Source organism: Bacillus rossius, chromosome 1 (assembly GCF_032445375.1).
Source record: "Bacillus rossius redtenbacheri isolate Brsri chromosome 1, Brsri_v3, whole genome shotgun sequence".
NCBI lineage: Eukaryota > Metazoa > Arthropoda > Insecta > Phasmatodea > Bacillidae > Bacillus > Bacillus rossius.
The window spans coordinates 88,676,954-88,702,589 of NC_086330.1; the positions used below are offsets into that span (position 1 = coordinate 88,676,954).

Here is a 25,636-nt window from a genome sequence, read left to right on the forward strand (position 1 = left end):
GTATAGGAAAGGGGAAAACATTGGATCTGCTCCAGAATGACAGTGCCTTCAGGCAACTTGCGAAAGTATTTCAGATAGTATTCCCAGTGTGTCAAAAGAAGACACTGTAAAATCGGCAGAACAGCTGTAGTACGCCTGTACAATGGGTCAAGAAGTGACACACTCGACACTTTGCGTTGTAAAGTGTTTAGTGAGAATGCAGCTACTAGTTCCAAATGTGTACAACCAGAACAATTACCTCCAACTAGTGCTTCAGCTCGTTTCCATTTCTTAAGGGTTTTCTATCAGATACAAGAATGGAAGGGAATTAAGATGAATCCAGAAGAATGGGGATGGAGAAAATGTGGCTACCTTCTCTTGCCAATTTCGACAGACAAGCCAACAGTTCCGGAATGCCTTTTTAAGGTAATCAGGTGCACTTGCAAGGAAGATGGTTGCGGTGCATCCAACTACAGTTCTAGGAAACACGGCATCTCATGTTCTTCGGCTTGTGGAAACTGTCATGGATCAACCTGTAAAAACCGTGAATTACCTCCCGAGGACTGCAATTACTGTGACGGCTTTTTAAGGTAGGGTGTTCCTACATATCCATGCAAATTAGCCAGTTTTCTTAACCAAATACACAGATATTTAATGCTGTGACCTTTTAATATACCATTTTGTTCAGAAAAATATAATCTTTTCCAATATAGTTACACATTTTCATTTTTCTCATCGAATAACTAGAAATTCGTCAATGAATTGCTTGTTTTTACCATTTTTTTAAATACATTTTGCGTCACGATTTCCAAAATATAAAACTATATTGGAAAAACTGCATTACTTTTCTCGTCAGATTAATACTCTGGAAGCTGTAGCTATCATAATTCTCGAGAAAATAGGCTAGTAGTGGACGCATGTATAACTGGTTTTAAAAAGGGGTATATACCACTCTTAAACAGGATGATTCTGTTAAATAACATTTCGAGCTTATATGTAGGTAATTTTCCGAATTGTTGGATCAGTTTGTTAACATTAATAGAAATATAAAATCACGTTAATGTTTGTTTAGGTAACCTATATTTTAAATTAAAGTACTTATGTATGTTACCTAATGCATGTTTATTCAGTATTGTGTGTTAGAGTGCATCCCAATGTGTGTATATTTTTCTATTTCTTCTCGATACAGGTCACTGGAAATCTTGTGTAAATTTAATTGTATGGTATGTTTTGTGAGAATGGACGTGTCGAATTTTTCTTTCAAACGATAAGCAGTTGAAATGAGTCTGATTTTGTTTTCTGGAATATAATTTTGGTAGATTTCAAAAACGTTTTAACACATCACTAACTGAAAAAAGGAATATAATTTAAGTGACTTTAAATATATATTATGGAAAATGAATATAGTTCGGATCTGACAATTTGACATGGGATACAATGCTTTCTGTTATTTTGCCTACATATTCAATACTTTTTCCGTGGCCGATCACAAAATAAAATCTATTTACCAGATTTCAGTGAATTTAGGATCTGGTAAAGGAAATCTTGTGTGCTTCTGTTTGTCCCACCGAAACTTTTTCAATACGATGTTCCGTTTTCGTTTTATTGAATTTTTAAAGATTTTCCAGGACGAGTCACAAAAAAAACTATACATATAAAAATATATACATTTATATATATGAGCAGATTTTGGTGAAATTAAATTATATTTAACACAAAAAAAAGTCTTTAATTTTAGTCACGACTTTCTTTGACGTACGATACGTTTTCGATTTGTCCTTTTTTTTCCAGGAAATTTTCTGGAAAACCAAAAACCTATTTTGTGTTGATTTTTGTTAATTTGTAATATATTATGAAAATCGTTGTGTACTTTAACTTTGTCCTGAAACATTTTGCTGTAAAATGCGCTATTTTCAATTTATTTCAATATTTTAGGTTTTTCCGTGACGAATTCCAGAAAACAAAATAGTAGTTATTAGTGTATTTTTGTAAATTTTTTGTATGTTATGGTAAATTTGGCTCTCTTTAATTTTAGTGTCTCTACCTTTCTTCGTAGAACGCACCGTTTTCCAGTTATTAATTTATTCCGCATTTTTCCGGGACAAATCCCGGAAAAAACGTTACCAAAATAAAGTGGATTTCGGTGGATTTTGGATATGTTATTCTACAAATTTTTCTGCAAATTTTGATATAATAAAACCTTTTCTTGCAATTTTTCCGTAAATCGACCCCTTTTTCTCATAAAATGCCTGGACTATGAATCCTTCAGAGAAACGGTGTTGCTGTGTAGCGGGAGGAGGTTGAAGGGAGGAGGGAGGTTTATCACCGTTACAGATCAGCACTTCCCCTACAGCGGGCGACGTTGAGGCGTGTCAGTGTCATCCCCACCCTGCTCGTCTTCCCGGAGCTTGGCGTCAACTTTCACGTTGAGCAGCACAAGGCAGACACTAAAAATGCCAAATTAGCCAGTTTTCCTAACCAAATAAACTGATATTTAATGCGGTGACCTTATACTTTTAATATACCATTTTGTTCAGAAAAATATAATCTTTTCCAATATAGATTCAAATTTTAATTTTTCTCATCGAATAACTAGAAATTCGTCAACGAATTGCTTGTTTTTACCATTTTTTTAAATATATTTTGCGTCACGATTTTCAAAATATAAAACTATATTTGAAAAACTGCATTACTTTTCTCGTCACATTAATAATCTGGAAGCTGTAGCTATCATAATTCTCGAGAAAATAGGCTAGTAGTGGACGCATGTATAACTGGTTTTAAAAAGGGGTATATACCACTCTTAAGGGCAGCAGCTACACTGTTATGACCACAGGTGACACATACCTTGTCGTGCTTCTTGAGAATCTTGCGGAAGCCGGTGAAGTTGAGATTCTGGTAGTTCTGCAGCAGAATGATGCTGAGGTAAAACTCGCTGAATGCCAGCTTCAGCTCCTGGACCTTGCGTGAAGGCAGCTTGGCACGAGGCTTGCCCATGGTGCGGCTGGCCAGTGACACTTGCAGCTCATTTTGCAACGTGGCCAGCTTGCGTGTCGCTTCCGCCAGCTTCTCTGCAACACAAGCCCCCATATTGTCAACAGCTCCCACTCATTGTCTCCCTGCTAAGCTTGCCCCTCCCGCAGCTGCTTGGTTGGCACAACGACCTCCCGCGATCACTGACAGCTCCAGCAGCTGGAACTGGACCATAAATCGAGTCTCGTCTCATGCTGGCAAGGTTGCTGCGGTACCAGAACGGGGTTCTATACGGGAATAGACTGGATGGCGGTTTAGTTATCTATATCAATACCAAAATATATTTCTATACAAATAAATTAAAAGCAAAATCTTAACATGTATGTATTCCTGAACATTAATAATTCGTAGAATCAAACTATCAATCACAAAATTCAATAATAAACATTAGTCCTAAATCATTTTATAAATATAAAAAAACATTAAAGCATGTATTAGTTTTAACATAAACATGATATTATTGAGCCACTTCCTACATGATCGACAAGATGTTCAAACGATATTCTTGGACCCAGCTCTGGGAGCAGGAACTGGACCAGACGGCTGAGTTCTCAGAGTGATGCAGCAATGTGAAGAGTTGGCGTCAATGGCACCATGCAACGCAAGACTGAAGCATTGTCATCAGTGTCCACTGCGGCACTAGCCGGAGTTCCTAACTGCGGCTGTCTGTACCACGAACGAATGGCCGTAGATTTTTCGGATTAATCTGGCACAGATCAGACATGAGGGTCAATTCTTTGCATTCTATTCGAGTATCTCTTTCACTGTGTAAGACCGCTTAAAGATTTCATTACTTTTATTAGCTAAAAGATATTAAAGGCAGAATTGATTATTAATATCATCAATGACAAAATTGGCTTCACTGTGCTTAGATATATTTGACCATTATAAGAAAAGAATGAGTTTAATTCCAAATATTTTTTAATGAAGTATACCTACTGATGCATGCAGCTAGCCAACGCCTAAATATACCCTTCTGAGATGGCATAGCCCCACCACAAAAGAGTTATGGAATATTTGAGACTGTTTCAGAAGATTGTGGACTTGCATTTCCGGTTTCTAGAACTTCCAGAACAGGATATCTATTCGATGGTTCAGAACCATCTGGAAGATTCTAGAACATTCTCGAACCTTCTGGAAGATTCTATAACCCATCTTGGATAACATCATTTCCTTCGGCCATTTTGGATTATATAATTTCTGGTGGACAATTTTAATTACCTTGACCTTTAACCCTGATAGCCATATTGAATTCAGCCATTTTGTTTTCTAGAACCTACCATTTGAATTATGCTGTTATATCTGCCATTTGGTTTTAATACCTTTTCAACCTTTTTAAATAGTGCCCCATTCCTGTGCGTTACACTATTCGTTACGATGACATCAACATCGAACCTCCCACTCCTCTGCATTGCACTTTCCGTTACGATGACATCATCATTGAGCACACCACTCTTATGCATTGAATTTTTCATTACAGTGGCATCACCATCTAAATCCCACTCCTGTGCATTGTAATTTTCGTTAAGATAGCATCATCGAGCACCCCACTCCTGTACACTTTATTTTTTCACTACGGTGGTATCGCCATTTTATTTTTGTCTACTGGAGACAACCATCTTTTTTCATCTGATAAATGTCGACTAATTTGTTTCTGTTGTTGGCTCCTAAAGTATGTTAGTATCATTCTTTCTCATGCATGTAAGGTTGATTTTTATATTTCCTACCAGTGTTGTTATAAACTTTATAGACCAAAATTGTCTACAATTTTTAAAAGTTCTCAATTTTTTCAAATTCGTCACCATTTTTTTTATTATGACGATTGTAAACACTATTTTTGTCTGAAAGACTTTCCACTTTTTCTTAAAGACATTCCATTTTTTCTCAAAGACATTTCAATATTTCTTAAAGACCTACAATTTTTTTCTTAAATACATAATATATAATATTTATATGCGTGGACTCAAATATGTTATCACGTATCAAATTAATCATCTCATCATTGCAGATTCGATGATTAAATTATTTTTACAGAAATAATACTTTTTATTTAATAATACTTAGCGTATTATTATCTTTTCTTTCATAAAATTTAATTTATGTATTTTAGACCGCTTATGACCAGAAATTTTTCCAAGTCCTCATTCACAAGTAATATTTTATTATCGTATCTTATAAGCAGGTACATGTTTGCGTATTTTTATTCAAAAGCTGCATGGAAGCAGATATTTTATTGTTTGTGAACATTTTTTAATTTTTCGCTTCTAAGCAGATATTTTAATGTTTGCATACATTTTCGTTTTTGTCTTCTCCAAGACCAATTTAATTATGATTACCTTGAATGATGCAGGTTATATGTTAATATAACAAACAATGTGAAGGAAAAATATATTTATTGAAATTCCAAAGCCATATTTTGTACAATTTAATTGTTAAATAAATTTAAAAAATCTCAAAAAGCGAAAACTATAAGCAAACGAAATTTTAAACAAAAAATAAAACTTTATACCTCAACCAAAAACAAAGAGAATAAATCATAAATAACAACAAAAAATATCAAGAAAGTCAACTGCATACAAAAAACAAAATGTTATACTAAAATAAAATATATGCATCAAATAAGAACACAACCAAACTATTTACATAACTATATATGTATATATAAATTAATTTATTTATCATCTCCAACATATCCATGGCGGAGCGAGCAGATATCGTCCTCATGTACTCAACACTTATCATCCTCCATAACTTATTTAGACACTCGCTGTAGAGTACATACTGTCTCGAGCATATGAATTACAATCTTCTATGTGTGGTGGTCATGCAGGACATCCAACAGCTCAATGTTACGTGGTTTTTAACAACGCAGAACTGGGTTCCCTTGGCCTTCGTTTCTACCATGCCACCACACTTGAATGCATAGAGTTTAGCCCGCAGACTGACAAACTCACTCACGACTTTATCCACACACTCGTTCTTAAACTTCACAATGACTTTTTTGCTGACGGAGGAGAATCATGGGCGATCGGAGTATAAGTCTGCTGTCTGGATTTCATAAACATATTTGTCTGTATCCACGGAGGCTAGACAAATATTGTCCTGGTATCTGGGTTTAATGGTGGTGTAATGAAAAGTATACATGAGCTCCTTCGAAAGGTCAAGTATTCGAGCCCTACATAAATTGGCTTGCCAAAATTGATTTTTTAATGGTTCAGGTGGACAAGAGTCAAATTTTCCTCATATACTGCGCGATTCTTGATGGATGGGTGGAACACCAGTTTCTTCAACAGTTTCCTAGAGTATACCAACACCATTTTAAGCCAACGTCTCTTATTCTTAACCAATTTCCCGAAGGTTGAGTTTCACAGCACGCTCAAAGAACTCCTTTTCAAACTCATTGGCTGCGGACTGGCGCTTGGTGGTGTTGAGTCGAATATACAGCTCCAACCACGTCGACTGTTCAAACTGAAGGGCTCGATGTGTTTTAGTCACTCTTAACCCTTGAAATATTGATTTTCTGAGGTTTATGTAGTGAAAAATATAACGATCTTTATTGTCAAGTGAATTCATCAATTTGTATGCTTTGAACCAAGTGGACATTGCTTGATGGAGAGGAAAGGCAGGTCTTTGTGACTTTCGTGGAGCTCTTGAGGGTACTCCACATCACATTCAATAATATATCACGTAGGATAATCTTCGGGAATACACATAAATAGTTGTGTCTACCCATTTAAAATGCCGAATAGGGAGTAGCAGCGACATCGCCTACATACTCCAGAAATGTTGATGGCTTAGAAGCATCATATACCTCTGGCATCAACACATTGATGCTTGATGCTTTGTGCTATGTTGCCCCGAATACCTGCTTCTAAAAACATATTGTTACGAGTGGGGAAAACGGGTTCGTAAGGATAGCCCAATTAATTTTATACAGTGATATTAGCTACTAATATTAACATTACTATTTAAATCACAACACATTATGTCTGTTCACAAATCACTAAGTATCTGTTAAGTCCACAGTTCACACTCCTTACTGAAGCTGGGCTCAAATGTGGTTCGTACCCTTACCTCGCATCTGTCCGCACACACAGTCTCGCGCCACTTGGTCACACATGCATAGTTCCATCGATCCGCATCTGCACCGCTCGCCGAACTCGCACTTCACTCAACTCGCCTGTTGGACTCTCATGGAGGCCGGCGTCGTCGCTTTTATTCCCATTGGCCGTCTTTCTGGAAATGACTGGAGTGGTTGTAACATGTCACCTCATCCCGGGTCGACTTGATGCTCAAAGCATCCAGAAAAGCGGCATGTTATTTACGCCACTCTACAATAAGCCCACGGAAATTCCAGGACACTGAGGGATAGATAACCGCACCGAGGAAGGTGGACACGGGGGCAGGGAGTGGCGAGGACTGGTCACTTCAATCCCCGAAGGTATGTGTGCATGATGTCAGTGGTCGCGCGGGTACCTGGCATGCTGTATGCCCTTGCCTACCACGTTCGTAACACTGTCCCCTCCTTAAACCTGTTCGTTCTGAACAGGTAAAATCCCTTCCAGCATATTCTCTCAATCGGTCCACATGTACCACTTTCATTCGTCCCCTCTTTCCCCTTTGGATGCAGTAGACACATCATTTAGCCCTTTCGACACTTCATATATGCCATAAGGAATATCTGGATATGTTGATCCCAATCCTGTTAATAGTCGGCTACAGCCTTGGCAAGGTGCTCATCGAGAGTTTTGTTGAACCTGTCCACCATGCCATTGGACTGAGGATGTAGGGCTGTAGTCATGGTTTTATTTATTCCCAGCAACAGACACACCTCCTGAAACACTGTGGACTCGATTTTGCAGCCTTGGGCTGAGTGGAGCTGCACTGGTACCCCAAATCTGCAAACGAAATTTTTGACTAGTGCATCCAGGTTAGGAAGAGCCACTTACAGAAGTAATCCATTACTACCACAATATATCAGTTACAATCTTTAGTATTGGGAAATGGTCAATCGATGTCGAAGGCTATCCTCTCAAATTGTAGGCCCTCATTTTCCCATGACTCCAGTGTTGTTGCTCTTTTCTAACCAAGCATACTTCGCATTGCATACACCAAACCTCCACATCCTGGCGACATCTCAACCAATAATAGCATTGATGTATCTTGGCTAGAGTTTTGTTCACCACTAGGTGACCACCAGAGGTACCATAATGGATTTCCTTCAACATATCTGCAACTAAACTCTTCATAAGGAGTAATTGCATGGTAACTACTTTTCCAATTGGACTATCCCATGCCCTCATTAGCAGCCCATTCATCATCCTTAAAGAATCCCATTGTGCCCAGTAAGCTTTCACAGCCTTTCGGTCACTGAATATCTCATGCTATGATGGATGTCTATAACCATTCTTTAGACAGCTTATAATGGGTCCCTGGTAAGAATCTTTTTGCTTTTCTGGTTCCAAGCTGGCATTTATTTATGGTTGATCGCCGAAAATCTTCGATTATATAATTTTTCTACCCTTTTGGAATGGTTGCAGTCTACCTTCCAAGATATTTCTGAGAGAGCATCTGCATTGCTGTGAATTCAACCTCTCCTGTGTTATATCCGATAACCATACTGCTGTATCTGATCAATCCACCAAACAAGTTGTTCCTCTGGATTCTTGAACTGTAACAGTCATTCGTATAAGTGCGACATGGTCAGCACATAAAGGGAATTTTCTCCCATTTAAATATTAGTGGAAATGTTGTACAGACTTCACTACAGCCAGGAGTTCTCTTCTTGTTGCACAACAATTGCGTTCATGCTTAGACAAAACTTTGCTGTAGTGTGCTATTACTCATTCATTTCCATCTTGAACCTGGGAAAGCACAACACCAAACTCATCTCCGCTTGCATCTGTGTCGAGGATATACTCTCCATGTTGACAGGGGTAGGTAAGTATGAGACTAGTACACAGGGATTCTTTGAGATTTTGAAAGGCAGTCTCACATGCTGAAGTTCATAGAAATTGTCTCTTGTCCTCGGTCAGCTGATGCAGTGGTTTTACGACTGCTGAGAACACAGGTACAAACCGCCTATAGTAGGCACAGAGTCCCAACAAACTCTTTACAGCATGCTTATTCTTAGGTTGAGGCCACTCTTTAACAGACCAGGTCTTATCAGGATCTGTTCGCACTAAATCCTGCGATATAATATTTCCTAGGAACTTGACCTGGATAGCCCACTTAAAACATATGTTGTCATTTATCATATATGTTTTGTGGATTAATCACTGCATATTTATCTGTAATACATGTAAGTAATTCAGTGTAGGAGCTGGCATTAAGTGGATCAAACTTTTTAATACGTAGTGGAAGTCGCTTAATGGCAAACAAAATCCATCTAGAGCCCTTGTCCATGTATTCCTCCTCCTTGCAGATCTTAGAGATGGACACGGCAACAGCGTCCTCTACCTCATGAACTGCATAGAGGTTTGGTTTGAAGGCTCTCTTGTCTTCATTTGCATCCATCGGCTTTTTGTAGTTGCACTCAAACACTATACTATACGTGAGCGGACCATTCTCCTCAAAATCCTCCACAAATTGGCTTTTAAGTTTAGCCTTGATAGAGTCGAGGTAAGAGGATAATCCTTGGCAGAACTGGTATGATTTTATACCATATAAGTCTTGAAATGGCCTCTTAATCCCACTTCGGCAATGATGAAGCCATGGGTGTTATCCCTGTGAATTTTTTGAGGGAATAATATGAAAATTTTCCTCGAAAACGTAATTTTCCCCTCGAAAAGGGAAATTGTTAGAATTTTTTTTTTTTTTTTTAGACTTTCTGACGAAAAAAGGATAGTTTTGACATCAAAATGGTTACCTGCAAGATCAATCCAAGATGGCCACCAGATCCTCGATCCCCGCCTGTCCCAGAACTCTCTATTTCTATCTACTGATATGCCTGCAACATAAATTATACGTAAAATGCAATACTTTAAGAACAAAAGCTAAATTTATTTTAAATTACTCTCGAGCTAATTACTCTCGAGTCTAACGGCATAATTTCTATCCATTTGGCACATATAAATTATATTTCATTAAAATTTCTTGTTTCTCGCAGCAAATTCAAGGGTTACTAAAACGTCTAAAACACTCTTAAAAAGATCTTCACAAATTTCTTGTCCTCGTTTAAGGTTTACAGTTTAAAATTACTTACAAATAACTACTTAAAATAACGGCTTTAACCAAAACTGAAGTTATGTTCGTGCAGACTGACGGTGTGTAAAATGGATGCAGCAAAAACTGGGAGGTCTTAATTCAAACATCACTGAAGTCCAATACGCACAATTTGATATATTATGTCAATAAAAAGGAAGACTTTAATTATATATTATCAGTTCATATTCTATAGTTTTAGAGTACCAGAAGAACAATTGGTGTTACGAAGAGTAATCGCAACTTATGAAGGACACTACCTACAACAATTGCTCGAGTTCTGTGTTTGGCATAGTGGTATCACTGAACTACCAGCCGGCTTACTACGGAGTAGTTTCCAAACTGGGGTACTCTATGAGAGCAAACAGAAATCCACGATTCGGAACGCAGAAAACCTTGAAGTCGAATCAAAGATGCCAGCTTCTAGGTTCGCTACTATTGTCAGTTATCTTACAATGAAACAGATTTGTTAAAGAATCGCGGAATCTCTGTCTCTGTTACTACGTTCTGGTAAGAACTGAAATGTTTCATACATGATAAATTTGTTCTGAAAGCCCCCCATCCACCAAAAAATAAATCAGTAAAATTTAAGCCACAGTAAATTATCTAAAACTATATTTTTTTCCTTCATAATTCTGGAGTTTTGATAATTTTAATCTCAAATATTTTACTCTGATAAGCTGAAGACTATACAGCGTTCAGGTATTTATTATTATTATTATTTAAAATTAATGATCAATAATTTTTACAAGTCCTATATAGGCCTATACCAACGAATTTATTAATGTTTTATTTGAAGTTTAAGAAACAAACACGCATAATGTGCGTCTATATGTAGAAATCTGGATATTTTACTAATTTATTTGGTTGAAGGGTAGTATCCAAACACACGCTGCATGCATTATTTTTCTTATTAATTTGACAGCCGGTTTTGACACTTCATTTTCGATTTTGAGCCAACCGTAATTGGTAAAACATTGACCCAATATGCGCAAAAAAAACCCCATATATATATAATAAATATATATATAATAGGCAAAAGTGGTAGAAAATAAAATTATCATCGTTAGCCTAACGCCAAATAGTTCGAGTAAATTAGGAGTCAAAGATCTACGAGATTTCACATATGGGACATTATGGCCTGACTTAACCTATGTCCACATTCGATAACTGGTGAACTCCTGATTGGCTGAACACCTGCTGCTAGACGGTACCTGCAGGTTCCAACTGATCGCGCCTGCTCTCTCGCTGGAAATCTCAGAGTCACACAGCTACAAGTGCAGCCGGTCGCCAGACATGTCGTGGAACTAGAAGAGTTAGTTGCAGGAGCACTCACCGGAGAAGAAGGTGTTGATTTTCTTGAGCTCGGCGTCGCAGAAGTGGAAGAAGTTCTCGTCGAAGTTGGCGTAGTACCTGGACAGCACTTCCGGCTCGACCGACTCTGGCGAAGGAGCGCGCTCCACCACGTCGTACAGGAGGCTCTTCATTTCCTGCACGCCCAGGGACGTAACTAGAGCAGTCTCCACCCGCAACAACAACTCATCTTGGCGCACCCCCCCCCCCCCCCCCCCCGCCCCCATTTTTAACAAACCAAACCAAAAACTTTCCCGACAACACCTCATATCGCCACCAGATATTTATTAAAGAATTCCTAATACTTTTTTTTATTCAATTTGGATGATAAATTAATAGATTTATTTGCAGTGTTTCATTTTCAATAAATTCCAAGAGTAGTATACGTTGGTAAGTATAGGACTGGAGCTGAAGCGTGAATTGTGGATGAGGTCAATGACCGACCACTCTGACGTCACGGCGGCCATCTTGGATAACCCTGACCTTCAAACTTCTTCAAAAATGACTCGAAATTCCTCAAAATTTCCGTTTTTAGCGGAAATGTTTCGTTTTATTTATCAAAAAATCAAAACTTTGTAGTTCTAAATGCCTCAAAAGACATTTGCCTTAAAAAAAAGATAATTCCCCATTGCGGCTTAAATTCCCTGTCGCCTAGTCATCCTAAGTCGCTGAGGTCATGACTTTGACCTTGACCGTAAACTCAAAATTATTTACTTTTTGACCAAAATTTTCCCAAAAACTTCCAAATAATATAAAAAAAAATAGTTGACTTCAAACGCTGCACTTTTCGTTAGACCCACCATCGTGGATTCTATAACGTTACACTTTTCGTTATGCATACAATCTCATATTTTAGAACGTTACACTTTTTGCTACGCCCGCCATCTTGGATTCTAAAACGCTTCACTTTTCGTCACGTCCGCCATATTGAATCCTGGAAACATTACAATTTTCGTAACGGCAGTAAATCTTGAAAACCCCGTATTTTTTATGCTAGAAAATCGGGTAAAATTTTAAAATTCATAAAAAAATGTATTATAAATTTTCATAAAATGAACCTTCACCATTATGAAATTTGCTCACCAACTGGGGATTCCGTAATTATTATCCGGTTTTAGTGGGAAAAATATTGAAATTATTAAAAAAAATCATTTGATTAAATTTTAATAAAAAAACATACGACATTGAGTCCTCGGTTTGAACAGGGCGAGGTCATTCGATTAGAAAATGGTGACGCATTTTTCCTCCACGGAAGCCATCGACAAACTGACCTACCACTAATGTCACGGTAGATATTACGTCAATCAGTATGATGTCATGACAGCCATCTAGTTTTCGTTCGCCTGCTGGAAGATGCCATGTTGGATTCAACATTTTGTTTTCGTCTGATAAATTGCGTTGCCTCAATATAAGTTTTATTTATTCCCCACTGGAGTGCAGCAATCATTTATTACTGTAGCGTCCGCCCTCTTGACGTTTGGCCGCCATGTGGAATTTCTGTAATTATTAAGCTATAAATTTTGAAAAAATTCAAAAATTCAAAAAAAAAAATAACTCATTAAAATAATAAATGATTCAATCGATTGCAGTGCTTGGTTCGATCCCTGGTCGATGCAAAAATTAAATATTACATAAAAATCACTTATTTAATAAAATATCGAGAACAATCCTAAAACTAGCATATTATGTAAGCCGATGTGACCGCCATCTTAAAATTTGTAATAATTAACTTGAAAATTCGAAAAATTTCAAAAATCCATTAAAAAAACTTATTAAAATAATGATTTATTCGATAGTTTTCCGTCACTGATAAGAGTACATAAAGCTTAAAATAAATTTTAAGTTCTGTTTCCCATTACCTTTCATGGAGTTTATTAATCATTCTGTCTACGAAAAAAAAAAACTCCATACTAAATACCTTCCCGGCAAAACAAATATGTTGTCGCTGTGTCTACCCCAGAAGTCTAATTTTTCGATACTTGGAATACCTTCCATACAGGACCTGTACGATGATATATGTATAGGCCAAGTGTCTTAGGACTACGAGGCCAGGGCACGTACAGTGCCAAGTGTTAAGACAAGATGTCTCCGAATCACGACGTCAGTCATGTACAGACTACAGAATTGACGATACACAATAAACGAAAAGGACACGCAATGGAATCACAATGTACATACAATAAACACAAAGGATACACAATGGACACGCAGTACACACACTGGACACACAGTGTACACGCAATGTACACACACACGACACGCAATGGACAAGCAGTATACACACTGGACACGCAATGGACACATAGTACACACAGAGGACACGCAATACACATACTGGACACGCATACACCAGGACACGCGCTGGTCACGCACTACACACTCTGGATATGCAATGGACACGCAGTTACGACACTGGACACGCAACGAACACGCAATACACACGCAATACACATACAGTACCCACACAATGAACACATCCCCCAGGACACACAGTGGACACAAAGGAAGCACAATTGGAAGCACAATCAAAATAAGAAAGCAGAATCGAAACCACAATAAAAAAAGGAAGCACAATCGGAACCACGATCAAAAAAGGAAGCACATTTGGAAGCAAAATCGGCATCAAAATCAAAAACAGGATGCATAATCAACGGAATGGAAGCACATTTGGAAGCACATTCGACAAAAAGGCAGCACTTTGGAAGCATATTCAAGAAAAGGAAGCCCATATGGACACGCAATTGACAAAAAGAAAGCACATTTAACGAAAAGGACACATATCTGTACAAAAAATTTAACTTGGTAGGAAACGATCTCATCGGAGGGATACAATTTCGCCACAGGGATACGATCTCATAAATAGGATGCGAATATACAGACTTGACTACGTACATTTAACGAAAATGATATACATTTTCACGAATATTTAATTCAGTAGGATGCGATCGTCAATTTACGCTATGCTACAATGCCGCCAACTGTCTTTGACTTCAACTGTCTTTGGCTCCAACAGTTTTTCGTAGAGAAAATTATTAATAAACTGCACGAAAGGTAATGGGAAACGTTTAAAATTTATTTTAGTCTTTATGTATTTATGAGTGGCTGAGAATCAAACCAAGAACGGAACACTATCGAATAAATAATTATTTTAATACGTTTTTTATGGATTTTGGATTTTTTTTAGAATTTCTATGTTAATTATTACGAATCTTTAAGATGGTTACCATATCGGCTTACTGGAGACTGGTGACTAAGAACATATGCTAGTTTTAGGATTTTTCACGACATTTGATTAAATAAGTGATTTTTATGTAAAATTTAACTTTTGCATCGACTAGGGATCGAACCAAGAACTGTAATCGATTGAAGCATTAATTATTTTAATAAGTAATTTTTTTGATGAATTTTGGAATTTTTTGAGAATTTCTAGCTTGGAAAAGGGAAATAAGATCAAATTTGGCGAAAATGAACTGAGATATACAAAATGTTCTATTTCTTTCTGCCTACAATATGGTTTGAAAAGGAAAAAAGTCCGTTACATAGTGCAACTGCTGTGGTTACATCAAAATATTGATGAATGGAAAAAGGAAAAATGTCCAGGACATATTTCCTTGTTCCAATCAATAAACAAGTACTGAAACCGTACCACAGTTTTATCACTTGCAGCGCCACATGTCAATAACTTTAAGGCAACGTCTTTTTACATAAAATACGGTTTTCAGTACCTGCAACACCTTGTTACATTATCTGTTATCTCTATGAACTTGCCTTCTTGTTCTGTTTGTTTTGCATGAAAGTATAAACACTGCAGCAAAGTAAAGTTATTCTGGCGTGTTTAGTTATGAGTGCTAGTGAATCAGAATTTGAAGATAGTAAGAGAAGAAAGAAAGATGTGAGAAATACACATGAATATGCGAAAGAAAAGAGGAAGTTAGCTAAAGCAAGAGGATTGCAGTACACAACATCAAAAGGGTTTCTTGTACATGCTAAAACCACTGGTACACCTTGTAGGTGAGCATATTATCATTGTTGTATTTTGTCTCAATTTCTTGAAGGGGTCTCCTTAGACAATTCAGTTTGGAGGTCACTGCACAAGCAAGAAATATGCATATATTTGGGGAGTGTTTGGAAACAGCCTTTGTGTTAATGTGTAACATAGGCCTGTGCTTGCAAAATGCACACAGTTAAGAGCATTAGTTTGCCGTACATGTATAGATAAAATGGCCAGTATGAAAATATTTTATTTAAAGGAAGGTTTGAACTTGTGCAGCATTTATAAGGAGATGGCAAGCTCATACACCAGGACATTAACATTTTTATCTTTCTTTCCAGTTGTCGAAGGAAGTGTTTCAACAAATTCACAGAAGAACAACAAATAGCCATCATTTCGGATTTGTACGATGGAAAAACTTAAAATGAGCAAGACTTGTACCTTTGTGGACTTATTGAATGCCTTCCAATCGCAAGACGGAGAAACAGAAAAAAATAACCAGCCTTTGTTAAAACTTCAGCTTTCAACTAATACGTTAAGAATGGGTCACAAAGGAAACATGTCTGTCGTAAGGCATTTCTAAGTTTACATTCAGTTGGTAATAAGGCTGTTCATCGCCTAACATCACTCTTGGCAAGTGGGAAGTCCCCTAAAGACAACAGAGGAAAACATCTTAATCGGGCAAATGTTTTAGGAAGTGAAGTGGTTGCTGTAAATTGATGACCATATCAAGTCTTTTCCCAAGCACTATACACATTATAGTGGGAAACCAGCAGTTTACCTGGATGCAGTTTTAACTGTAAAAAAATGTACCTACGAACTTTTCTGTTGCAAGTATTCAAGTCTTCATGTTAAGTATGAGTTCTACCTGAAATACTTCAGGGAGAACTTTAACTATAGGTTTGGCCGTCCACAAGTAGATGTATGCTCTACATGTGAAGACCTTGGGGCCAAGTTGAAATCCACTTTTCTCAATGAGACAGCGAAAAGGGTGGCAGCGGCAGAATTACTCATTCATAAGAGAAGTGCATCAAAATTTTACAGAAAACTTCAAGACGTCACCAAGCTTTGTAAGGAAAGAGATGATGTAGTAGCCATTGTATTCGACTACATGCAGAACTTGTCTTTGCCATGTCTACCAGTTCAGGAGATGTTTTAATTGAGAAAACTGTGGCTCTATGTGTTTGGAATACATAATCTAAAAAACAATACAGCAACATTATATTGTTATCATGAAGGGCAAGCAAAACGTGGCCCAGACGAAGTGTGTACATTCCTGCTTGACTATTTAAATAACCTTCCACCAACAATTAAGGAAGTATATTTATTTAGTGACTCTTAGGGTGGTCAACATCGTAACCATACCGTAGTGAGATTTTTACTTTACTTAACTGTCAGCAAACGATTCAGTGTTATTCACCAGTTTTTTTCAGTGAGGGGAAATTTTTTTTTTACCATGCGACCGAGATTTTTCTGTGATAAAAAGAGAAGTAAGATGTCATGATCGTGTATATTCTGTAATGGAGTATATCGAAATGATAGTAAACGCCAGGAAGAAGAATAGTGCATATCAAGTGAAGTTAGTTGAAAACCAAGACATTATGGACTTCAAAACTGGTGGCCGGAGTTCTTCAAGAAAAATAGCAAAGCACTTGGTTTTCAAACGTAGGAATAGTTCACACTGGCTACATACAGACATGTTATTTATAACTCTGAAACGCCTGGATATGTTACAACTTCTACGTTCATTGATGGGATTGTTTCAAATACTTTCAAGCTGTTGAAAGCTAACGCGTAACCAAGGTGCCCTCTCGAAAAGCTTATAATACACACATTCCACTGAACCCGCTTAAGATACAAGATGTAAATAAAATCATGAAATATATACCAGAAGAATATAAAGGTTTTCATCAGGGCATTGTTGATTGGTCACCAGCAACAATTCTAGATTCAGAAGTCAAGAGTGAATAAGACATTGTGAAGTGTGTGCTTGCGAAACATGTTAAATTAGATCTGATAAAATTCTTCTGTGTAGTGGTATGAAATTTTTAAGTGTTTGCATAGTTATTACTAAATGTGTGTTGCATTATTGGGTTACAATGTCTGACATATAATATATTTATCTATTTGTAATTTATTACATGTATATATGTATTTTTTAGATTTATTTGAAAAAGGAAAAATGTCCTTCATGCAAATATGTAACATGTATTAATACAATGAGTAAAACATGGATTATTTTACTTTACTAGTATTAATCTTAAGTAGCACAACAAATTTTCTATTCGGCAATGATATGAAAAATTGTTTGTTAAAACGATATGAGGTTTTTCCTTGTTTTCTCAAAACAGTGTATTTGGACTTATTTCCTTTTTCCAATCACGGATTCAATTACAGAAATTCAACATGGCGGCCAAATGATTCCTACACTCCAGTGGGAAAAAAAAAAAAAAATATTGCGGCAACGCACTTTATCAGACGAAAACAAAATGTTTAAACCAATATGGCATCTTCCAGCAGGCAAAAATAAGATGGCTGTCATGATATCATACTGATTGATGTAATCTCTACCTTGACATTAGCGGTGGGAAGTCAGTCTGCCGATGGCTTCCATGGAGGAAGGATCCGACACCATTTTTTTTTAAATCGAATAACCTCACCGGGTTCGAACTGTCTCCATGTCGTAATTACTTTTTTTATCAAAATTTAATCAAATTACTTTTTTTTACACATTTTTTAATATTTTCCATTAAAATCGAATAATAATTTTGGTGTTTCTATATGGCGGCCAAATTAAAAAAAAAATGATTAATTAAATATTTTATGAATTAAAAAATATTTCCCCTTTTTCTAGCATAAAAAATACGTATTTCCAACTTGGCAACAGTAACATACATTGCAACGTTTCAGGAATCCACGATGACGACCGTAACAATAAGTGCAGCTTTTTAGAATCCAAGATGATGGGTGTAACGAAAAGTGCAATGATCTAGAATTCAAGATGGCGGGCGTAACGTAAAGTGCAACGTTTTAAGTATACTATTTTTTTATTTTTTTTTTGGAATTTTTTGGTCAAAAATTAAAATAATTTAGAGTTCGGTCAAGGTCGAGGTCATGACCTCGGCGGCTTAGGGCGGCTAAACGATGGAGAATTTAAGCCGCAATAGGTATTTTTTTTTTCCTGAGGAAAATATTTTAAGCATTTCAAATTTCGAATTTTTTAAATTTTTGAGGAAAAAAATGAGAAATTTTCACTCAATACGGAAATTTTGAGAAATTCTGATTAATTTTTGAGGAATTTTGAAGGTCAATGTCATTCAAGATGGCCGCCGTGACGTCAGAGCCGTCGGTCATTGACCCCATCCACAATCCATGCTCCAGCTGCTGTCGCAGAACATACAAAGTATACTACTTGCAAGTTGGATAGTACAAAAAAAATGCCCGTTTTTAAATATTTGACGATATACATGTGTGTATATTTCAATAAAAATAATTTAGTTCATCTTTCTACAATTTTTTTTTGTGTTCGTATAACACTACGGTATCTAAAGTAAAAATTACTGTGCCAGGTTAGGCCCACTCCCCCGGTAGTTACGACCATGCGCACACCCGGCGAGATGCCACATGTCCTCACACGCCCTAGCGCCACGCTCCGAGCTGGTGGCTCTCACATCGGGATACACACTTGTGTCATGCCAATCAGAATAAGAACATAGTGTAGTCACTTTGTAATTATTTTAAGACTGCAAAAATTCATATAGTGATTTCACGGTAGAATAAATTGAAAACCCATTCACCTTGACTTCGCTTCTACCATCTGCCCATAGTATGCACTGAAGGACACCTCTCCAGTAAAAAAAAAAAAAAACAGTCTCGAAAGATGGGCCGAATTACAGCTAGACGCCCACATGACCAGCAGCTAACGTACAGATGGTACCGGTCTCAGTACACAGAGAACTATGGAGTCTAGTTTGTAGGTTATTGGACCAACGAATTTTTCCAGTTTTTAGCCGTAGTTTTCTTAACATTCTTTTTCAGGCCACACATTTTTTAAGCCCGCTGCATTACCGCGAATACTCGGCAATCACTGTCATCGCACGACCACGGTTTTAACAGCTGTAATAGGAATAAACGTGTTTGCCACAGATGTTCTGGCTTAGTCAAAGGGCTAAGAATCATTATCTTCCTGGCTTTGCGGTCGCGCTAGGCAAGTTGAGTGATGATATTGCAGTTGAGTGAGGATAAGTTGTTTGCTAGGAGTAGTGGGTGGCAGGACGATGTCGACACAACTACTGACGTACCAATGACTTACACGCAGTGCTGTACATGACACCATACCACTTGCGTTCAAGGCAACGAGGAGACTGAAGCTGAAACGAAGCTACATATATCGAATCCTGTTGAGCACTTCATAAAAATTCAATGCATTTAGAAGGTCACTCTGCCTTCACCTTAGTCTGGTGCTGAGTGTCACAAATTGTACACTTTAATTTATATTTTATGTCTAGTCTACCAACTATTTAGCGATTTGTATACACTCTTATTAACTCATGGAAAAATTTTTCTGAATGTTGGTTCACAAGTATTATGAATCATTTTATTGGAAATTTTTTTTACGCATGGAGTACATCTTAATGTGAGCAACATATGCCAGTCAAGAGTGTGACGCAGTCACTTTGTTACAGGCCGTTTCTCAAGTAAAGTTAGCGCCGCGCGCGCGAAAAGAGGCGAACAGACCCTGAGCTTGTGAAGGTGTATACCGAGCACGGCAGAGAACAAGGGAAAACATTCTAGAATGAACTGACCACGCCTGGTGGAGAGGTATATAAGGAGGCGCGGCCGCGGGAGCCTAACAATCACACCAAGGTGGACAGTCATGCTCAGCCAGTCTACGGGATGTCGCCAGGAATAAACGACGAGACTACGCTACTGACGACGGCGAATCATGAAGAGAAGGCAAGTAGTAGCTGAGTGTTTGAGATAACCCAGTCGCATGGAAGCAACCTGTGTTTGAAGCTGCAGCCATGTTGGTGACGGGCCGAAGGCGACGAGTACGAAACTCGCTGGGCGAGTGAGCTGCAGTCCCAGCTAAACAAGATCATCGGTGCAGTCTGCTGCGAGTCGTAGCGGCCGCCAAGTACGACACTTGCCAGGCAAGGAGAAGTTGGAACCCAACTCACCGTGGTCGCCTCAACTCGCCGGCTCACCGAGCGAGTGCCGAGACCATCGCTCGGCTGAAACAGTTGGACTCAACGAGGTGCCCCGCGGACGTGTTCTCGACGCCGTCGGAATATTACTCAAGAGCATGGCTTTCCAACCGATGGTGCGCGTACCAATAGTGGTATGTGGCAACGTTGCAGGTGGTACACGGTCAAATGCCGTCAAGTTAAGTTCCGTTGACCCTGATATTGAAAGTTTGATAATGGACAAACAGCAACAAATTTCCCAGTAAAAATAGGAGTTTCTTATGAATTTTGATTTTTTGACTCAATACAAAATAATTGTCCGATATTATTTATTTGTAACGTTTAATTCTAATTAATGTATATAATTGTTTGTTTTCAGAGTATGTGTTATAAATAAAACTGCATTTTTGCAACCGAATTTTATTATTTCCTACATTAAAAAAAACATAGCATATATATATCAATATCTAAAACTAAACGATTAAGTAGGCATGGTGCTTAGTTTCTAAAAATGTCAAGTGGTCCGCAATTGCTAAAACGTTGGGAACCCCTGCTCTAGAGGAACGATCTGACAGTCTCACTCAGGTAGACAGTTAAAATCACAATTCTTGAAACTGCTACAGCTGGTATCGGCATCAGCAGTGTCGAGTTAACGAAAAGATTATTTGAAAATGTGGCATCGTTGCTTTTAGTGTTGACATCTTGGGTAGAACGCCATCTACAATCATAAAGAAGCATTTATCACGGAAGTGTGTGTATTCCCCCCCCCCCCCCACTTTATCTATATCCTTGTTGGTAGAGGTGGAATGGTGGAGGTTTTGTGACTAAAAGTCCTTATGCCACGATGGGAGGTTTCGTGCAGGAGCCGCTGAAAGTTTCCAACAAAATTGCTATCCTAGCATCTATGCTCAAGACCTATTTCACGATACTTTACCCACAGCATCTTAAATGCAAATGTCAACATTATTTTTTGTACAAATAAGTACTACTAATTTTTTTTTACATATTCGTGTGTTTCAATATTTAAAAACACTCACATCATTTAAAAAAAACCTGTTTTTAAAACTATGGCTTTTACTTACTAAGCTCAAACTCGTATCATGTTTTTGTATACTAGAGGTGAAAATTACAAGCTATTTCTCACGAACACATACATTTTATAGGTTGGAATGACAATTATGTTGCGATTTTTAAATGCAGTAAATTGCAAATATTCTTAAACCCATCTCAGACGAGTTTATTATTATAATTTAGATTATTTTCCCTTTAGAATTATTTTAAATTTCAAACAAATATAACCTACGACTCGGCGATAGGCCTGCCTACATTATCACATAGCGCATTTTCATTTGAATAAACATCACATGATAAAAGTAGTTGAATAAGTTATGTCGCTGTTTTAAATAAAGCTAACCTAACTTAAACCGACCATCCAAACGATTTTAAAGTACATATATCAGAACCACAATGGAGTATCCATTTTCAACAAATATAAGTTCTGAAGAACAATAAGCTTTATAAATCTCTGGAGTAACTGCTATTCCACCAGCAAAGGAGGTGGCGGAAAATTTCCGACAGTTTGTGATGTCATTAAGAGACCTAATTCCGCTAGCTAGTGTTCAAGAATAGTGTTAATGAATTCTCTGTCGGATTGAAGTCATTCGTCTAGCGTAATAATTCCGACAGCTTCAAGGATGTAGAGACCGGGAAAATTCGCGAATTCATTTCGCGATAGGCTAAAATACAAATAGTTATACCTCAGTGCTGCCTCTGCTATTGGATCACAACTCACCTGGATGACTCTGGGTCAATGAGAAACACCCAACTAAAGCTGTATCGAATCACAGGCCGCTACTTTGGAACGTCTCACAAGACAGCAGCCAATGAGCGGGTGACATTTGACCGAGTGTACGTAGAACTATGGGGGTTCATCCTACAGGTCATTGAAACCGCGCGAATTTTTCCGGTCCCTAAGGATAGGGCCCCAGGGACGGTTCATCTCCGCGCGGACTCGCTAGACTGGAGAGGACCTGGCACGACGACTCGCGGTAGCTGCTGAGGCCCCGCAGCTGACAGCCAGAGGCCCGAGATGAGCTGGCCGGAGGAAGGGTGCGGCGAAGGGGTTGACAGCCGAGTCCAGGTGATGCGGCCAGTTGGGGAGAGACACCCCGGCACCTGGAGTGCGGTGGACTGCCGGGGGAGACGACGACCGACTCTTTAGGGAAGGAGAGTGGAAACTTCCTTCACCAGCCACAGACAGTGAATTAGTGTTCCAAGTTTTCCGAGGATCCGCCACGTCATTATTTTATATTTACGTTTCACACGGTTAAACTTTCCGACTTCTTTAAGTGGATTAACTTTCACAAAATGAAAACAAAAAAAAAATACCACATACGTTTCGCATAATTAACTAGAAAATTTGCATTTTTAACATTGTCGTGCAGTATGGATAAGGAAAATGAAATGGAATAGGCTACAAGAACTGGTACTTTTAGTTTTAAAGTAAATGTGATGTGGTTTTATTTCTTTCAGAAAAATAAATATTTGATTTTACCTAGCTTTTTAAAGTTCTTAGAATTTTCATGTTTTTAAGAGGTTAAATTTATTTAAATTTTTCTTTCTAAAGGAACTAAAACCAGATAAAGCATAACCACCAGCTGAAACGTGGAACGTGACATACATCCTAAAAGAGAAACTATGGTTTCATTGCAAGTTTAATTAGAAGATCCGCTATTAAATAAATAATAACTTTTATCGGTAACCTGTAACTATCTCGCGTAAGCAGGAAGATTATGTTTAATGTTAGTCCAATAATAAATTTTCTAAATTTGTCTTCAGGGGCATTTTAAGATAACTGCTACGCCAAACAGTAATTATGAAAGTTTCATGTTAGTGTTTTTCAATGAGATTTGTGTTATGTTTAATGTTTAATACACATTTTATTTCGCTCACAGATTCGAGAGAATGTTAACAATACGTCTTTAAGAGGAAGATAATTGATAGAAACCTAGTTATGTTTGTAAATATTATGCTTCGTTTGTTAATAATAATAATAGAAGAAAACAACAATGGTTTTGTTACTGATTCGGTACCCCTGCGTCGTTTTTAAGGTTTTTGTTGTTGTCTAACCACAACAAATTGAAAGTGAGACGTCACGCGGAAGCTGTTGCACAAATTCTGTCTGAGCTAACATTAAACGAGTCAAAGAGTTAATTAATGACCCTTCCTTACACATAACACTGCAAGAAAGTGTAAGAACTGACACTAAACTGTACTGAATGTGCCATTTATTGACCATTTTCTTTTAGAAATGCAATGCAAATAACACAAATATGTATTTTGTGAACAGGACCAAAGTGCTGTGTTTAAAAATAAAATTCCAGTCTTGGTCCTCTATCGCAGCTGCAGACATTCAGACTGGCGAACTGGACACTATCTCACATGGTAGGAGCGCATAGGTACATTGTGGGCACGACGCGAACATATTTTTGTTTCAGAAAGTATATCGTTTCTAAGTTTCGTATGTCGATCTAAAGTTAGCACACTGGTGATGGTCAGGTCTTAGGTCTAAGCGTCGCTACCATGGAACTGTACAGCTATGAGCGGTAATAATGGTGGTTTAGCATTTTGACGAATATCTTTAGTACCTGATAGACCAACATTATTGTTCAATGTACAGGACACAAGCATATTCATAAACTAGTCAGTAAAAGGGTCGTTCCCCAATAGTAATTAAAGGCTGAAGTCAGAATAGTACATTTCTTCTACGATTAGATCAAAATAACACCAGACAATTACTACTGCCGATTTCCACGAGAAAACAGATACTCTTTAAGTTACTTCATACAAATATCCTCACTCAACTACAAAACCCACTAAACTTCCTCGCAGTTCAATAAATTGTGTCAGGGGTATATGTAAAGAATTGGGGAGGGGGGCTACCCCCCCAGAAAACATAAAAAAAAATCTATCATTCCAACCATCAAAAAGAAATAATTTGAAAGCAAACAGCGATCAATGTGGTTCACCCCTCTCCCTCCTCCAAACGAAATTCTGATCACACTCTTGAATACTGTGTATTGAGAGAAAAGTAAATAAATACACAGATGCACATGACCGTCACTGTTGGAAGTGAAAAACCACTACTCTTTACTGGTCTTAAGAAATAGCATGTGTTATAACGTTATAAGGTTTATTGGTTACTAGGCAGTGAGCATATTGGCCGAAGCGAAGGCCAGCACCAAGATTCACAACAGAGTAACAACAGCGACAGTGCACCTGGTATTCGGAGACGGGCAGTCGTAGCGACACGCACCTCGTAGCTGATGTACTGCTTCCTCCATTCTGGCGTGATGTGCGCCGACAGGTGCTCTGCGAACTTCATCCTGCAACAGTGACGTCACTCAAACCTGGTGCTCGGAGAGCAAGCACTGGCTAAGCCGCCCAAGAACTGCTCTTCCGGGCGGATTGATAAGGCCGTCAAAACCTGTTCAAACATCAAAGGATTACAACGAGAAACTTGAATTCTTCATCCTTTCCATAATCACAGCTACCAAAGGAACTTTCTATTTCAATATCCATATTTTTTGCCCCTTGCCCTAAAAAGATTTTCTTTTGCGAGGAACGACGTAGGCTATTTTTTTATGTGTAAACATCTTAGCTCTCGGTATACGGCATTTAGTAGAAGTAATTTCGTGAATGGAACGGAAATATATAACCACAATGCTGACAACTGTGGCAGATGGCGTTAACCATAGTTCACAAAGCCAAAGGAAACTTTATGGTATTAAGGGTTTAATCAATTTTAACAAGATGGGAATTATTTTAAAAACCTTTCTTGTCCTAAATCAGGTACAAAATCGGGGTTTAGTATTTTTTTTTTTAAGTCTTT

The 25,636-nt window shown here is 37.8% G+C and overlaps 1 protein-coding gene across 4 annotated transcripts in view; it reads right to left on the bottom strand.

Annotated features, from left to right (window-relative positions):
- The window catches only part of LOC134539426 (solute carrier family 53 member 1-like), a 73,876-nt gene that overhangs the window by 27,608 nt on the left and 20,632 nt on the right, over nucleotides 1-25,636 (bottom strand). For 3 of the 4 annotated variants that reach the window (XM_063381457.1, XM_063381465.1, XM_063381472.1), the window contains exons 2-4: nucleotides 25,061-25,130; nucleotides 11,552-11,705; nucleotides 2,827-3,050 (exon numbers count right to left, since the gene is read on the bottom strand). In XM_063381457.1, the coding sequence (XP_063237527.1) occupies nucleotides 2,827-3,050; nucleotides 11,552-11,705; nucleotides 25,061-25,129 (447 nt within the window). In that variant the 5' untranslated portion in view covers nucleotide 25,130. Of the gene's footprint in view, nucleotides 1-2,826; nucleotides 3,051-11,551; nucleotides 11,706-25,023; nucleotides 25,131-25,636 lie in introns of those variants that run through there. The other variant, XM_063381480.1, reaches the window with a different exon arrangement.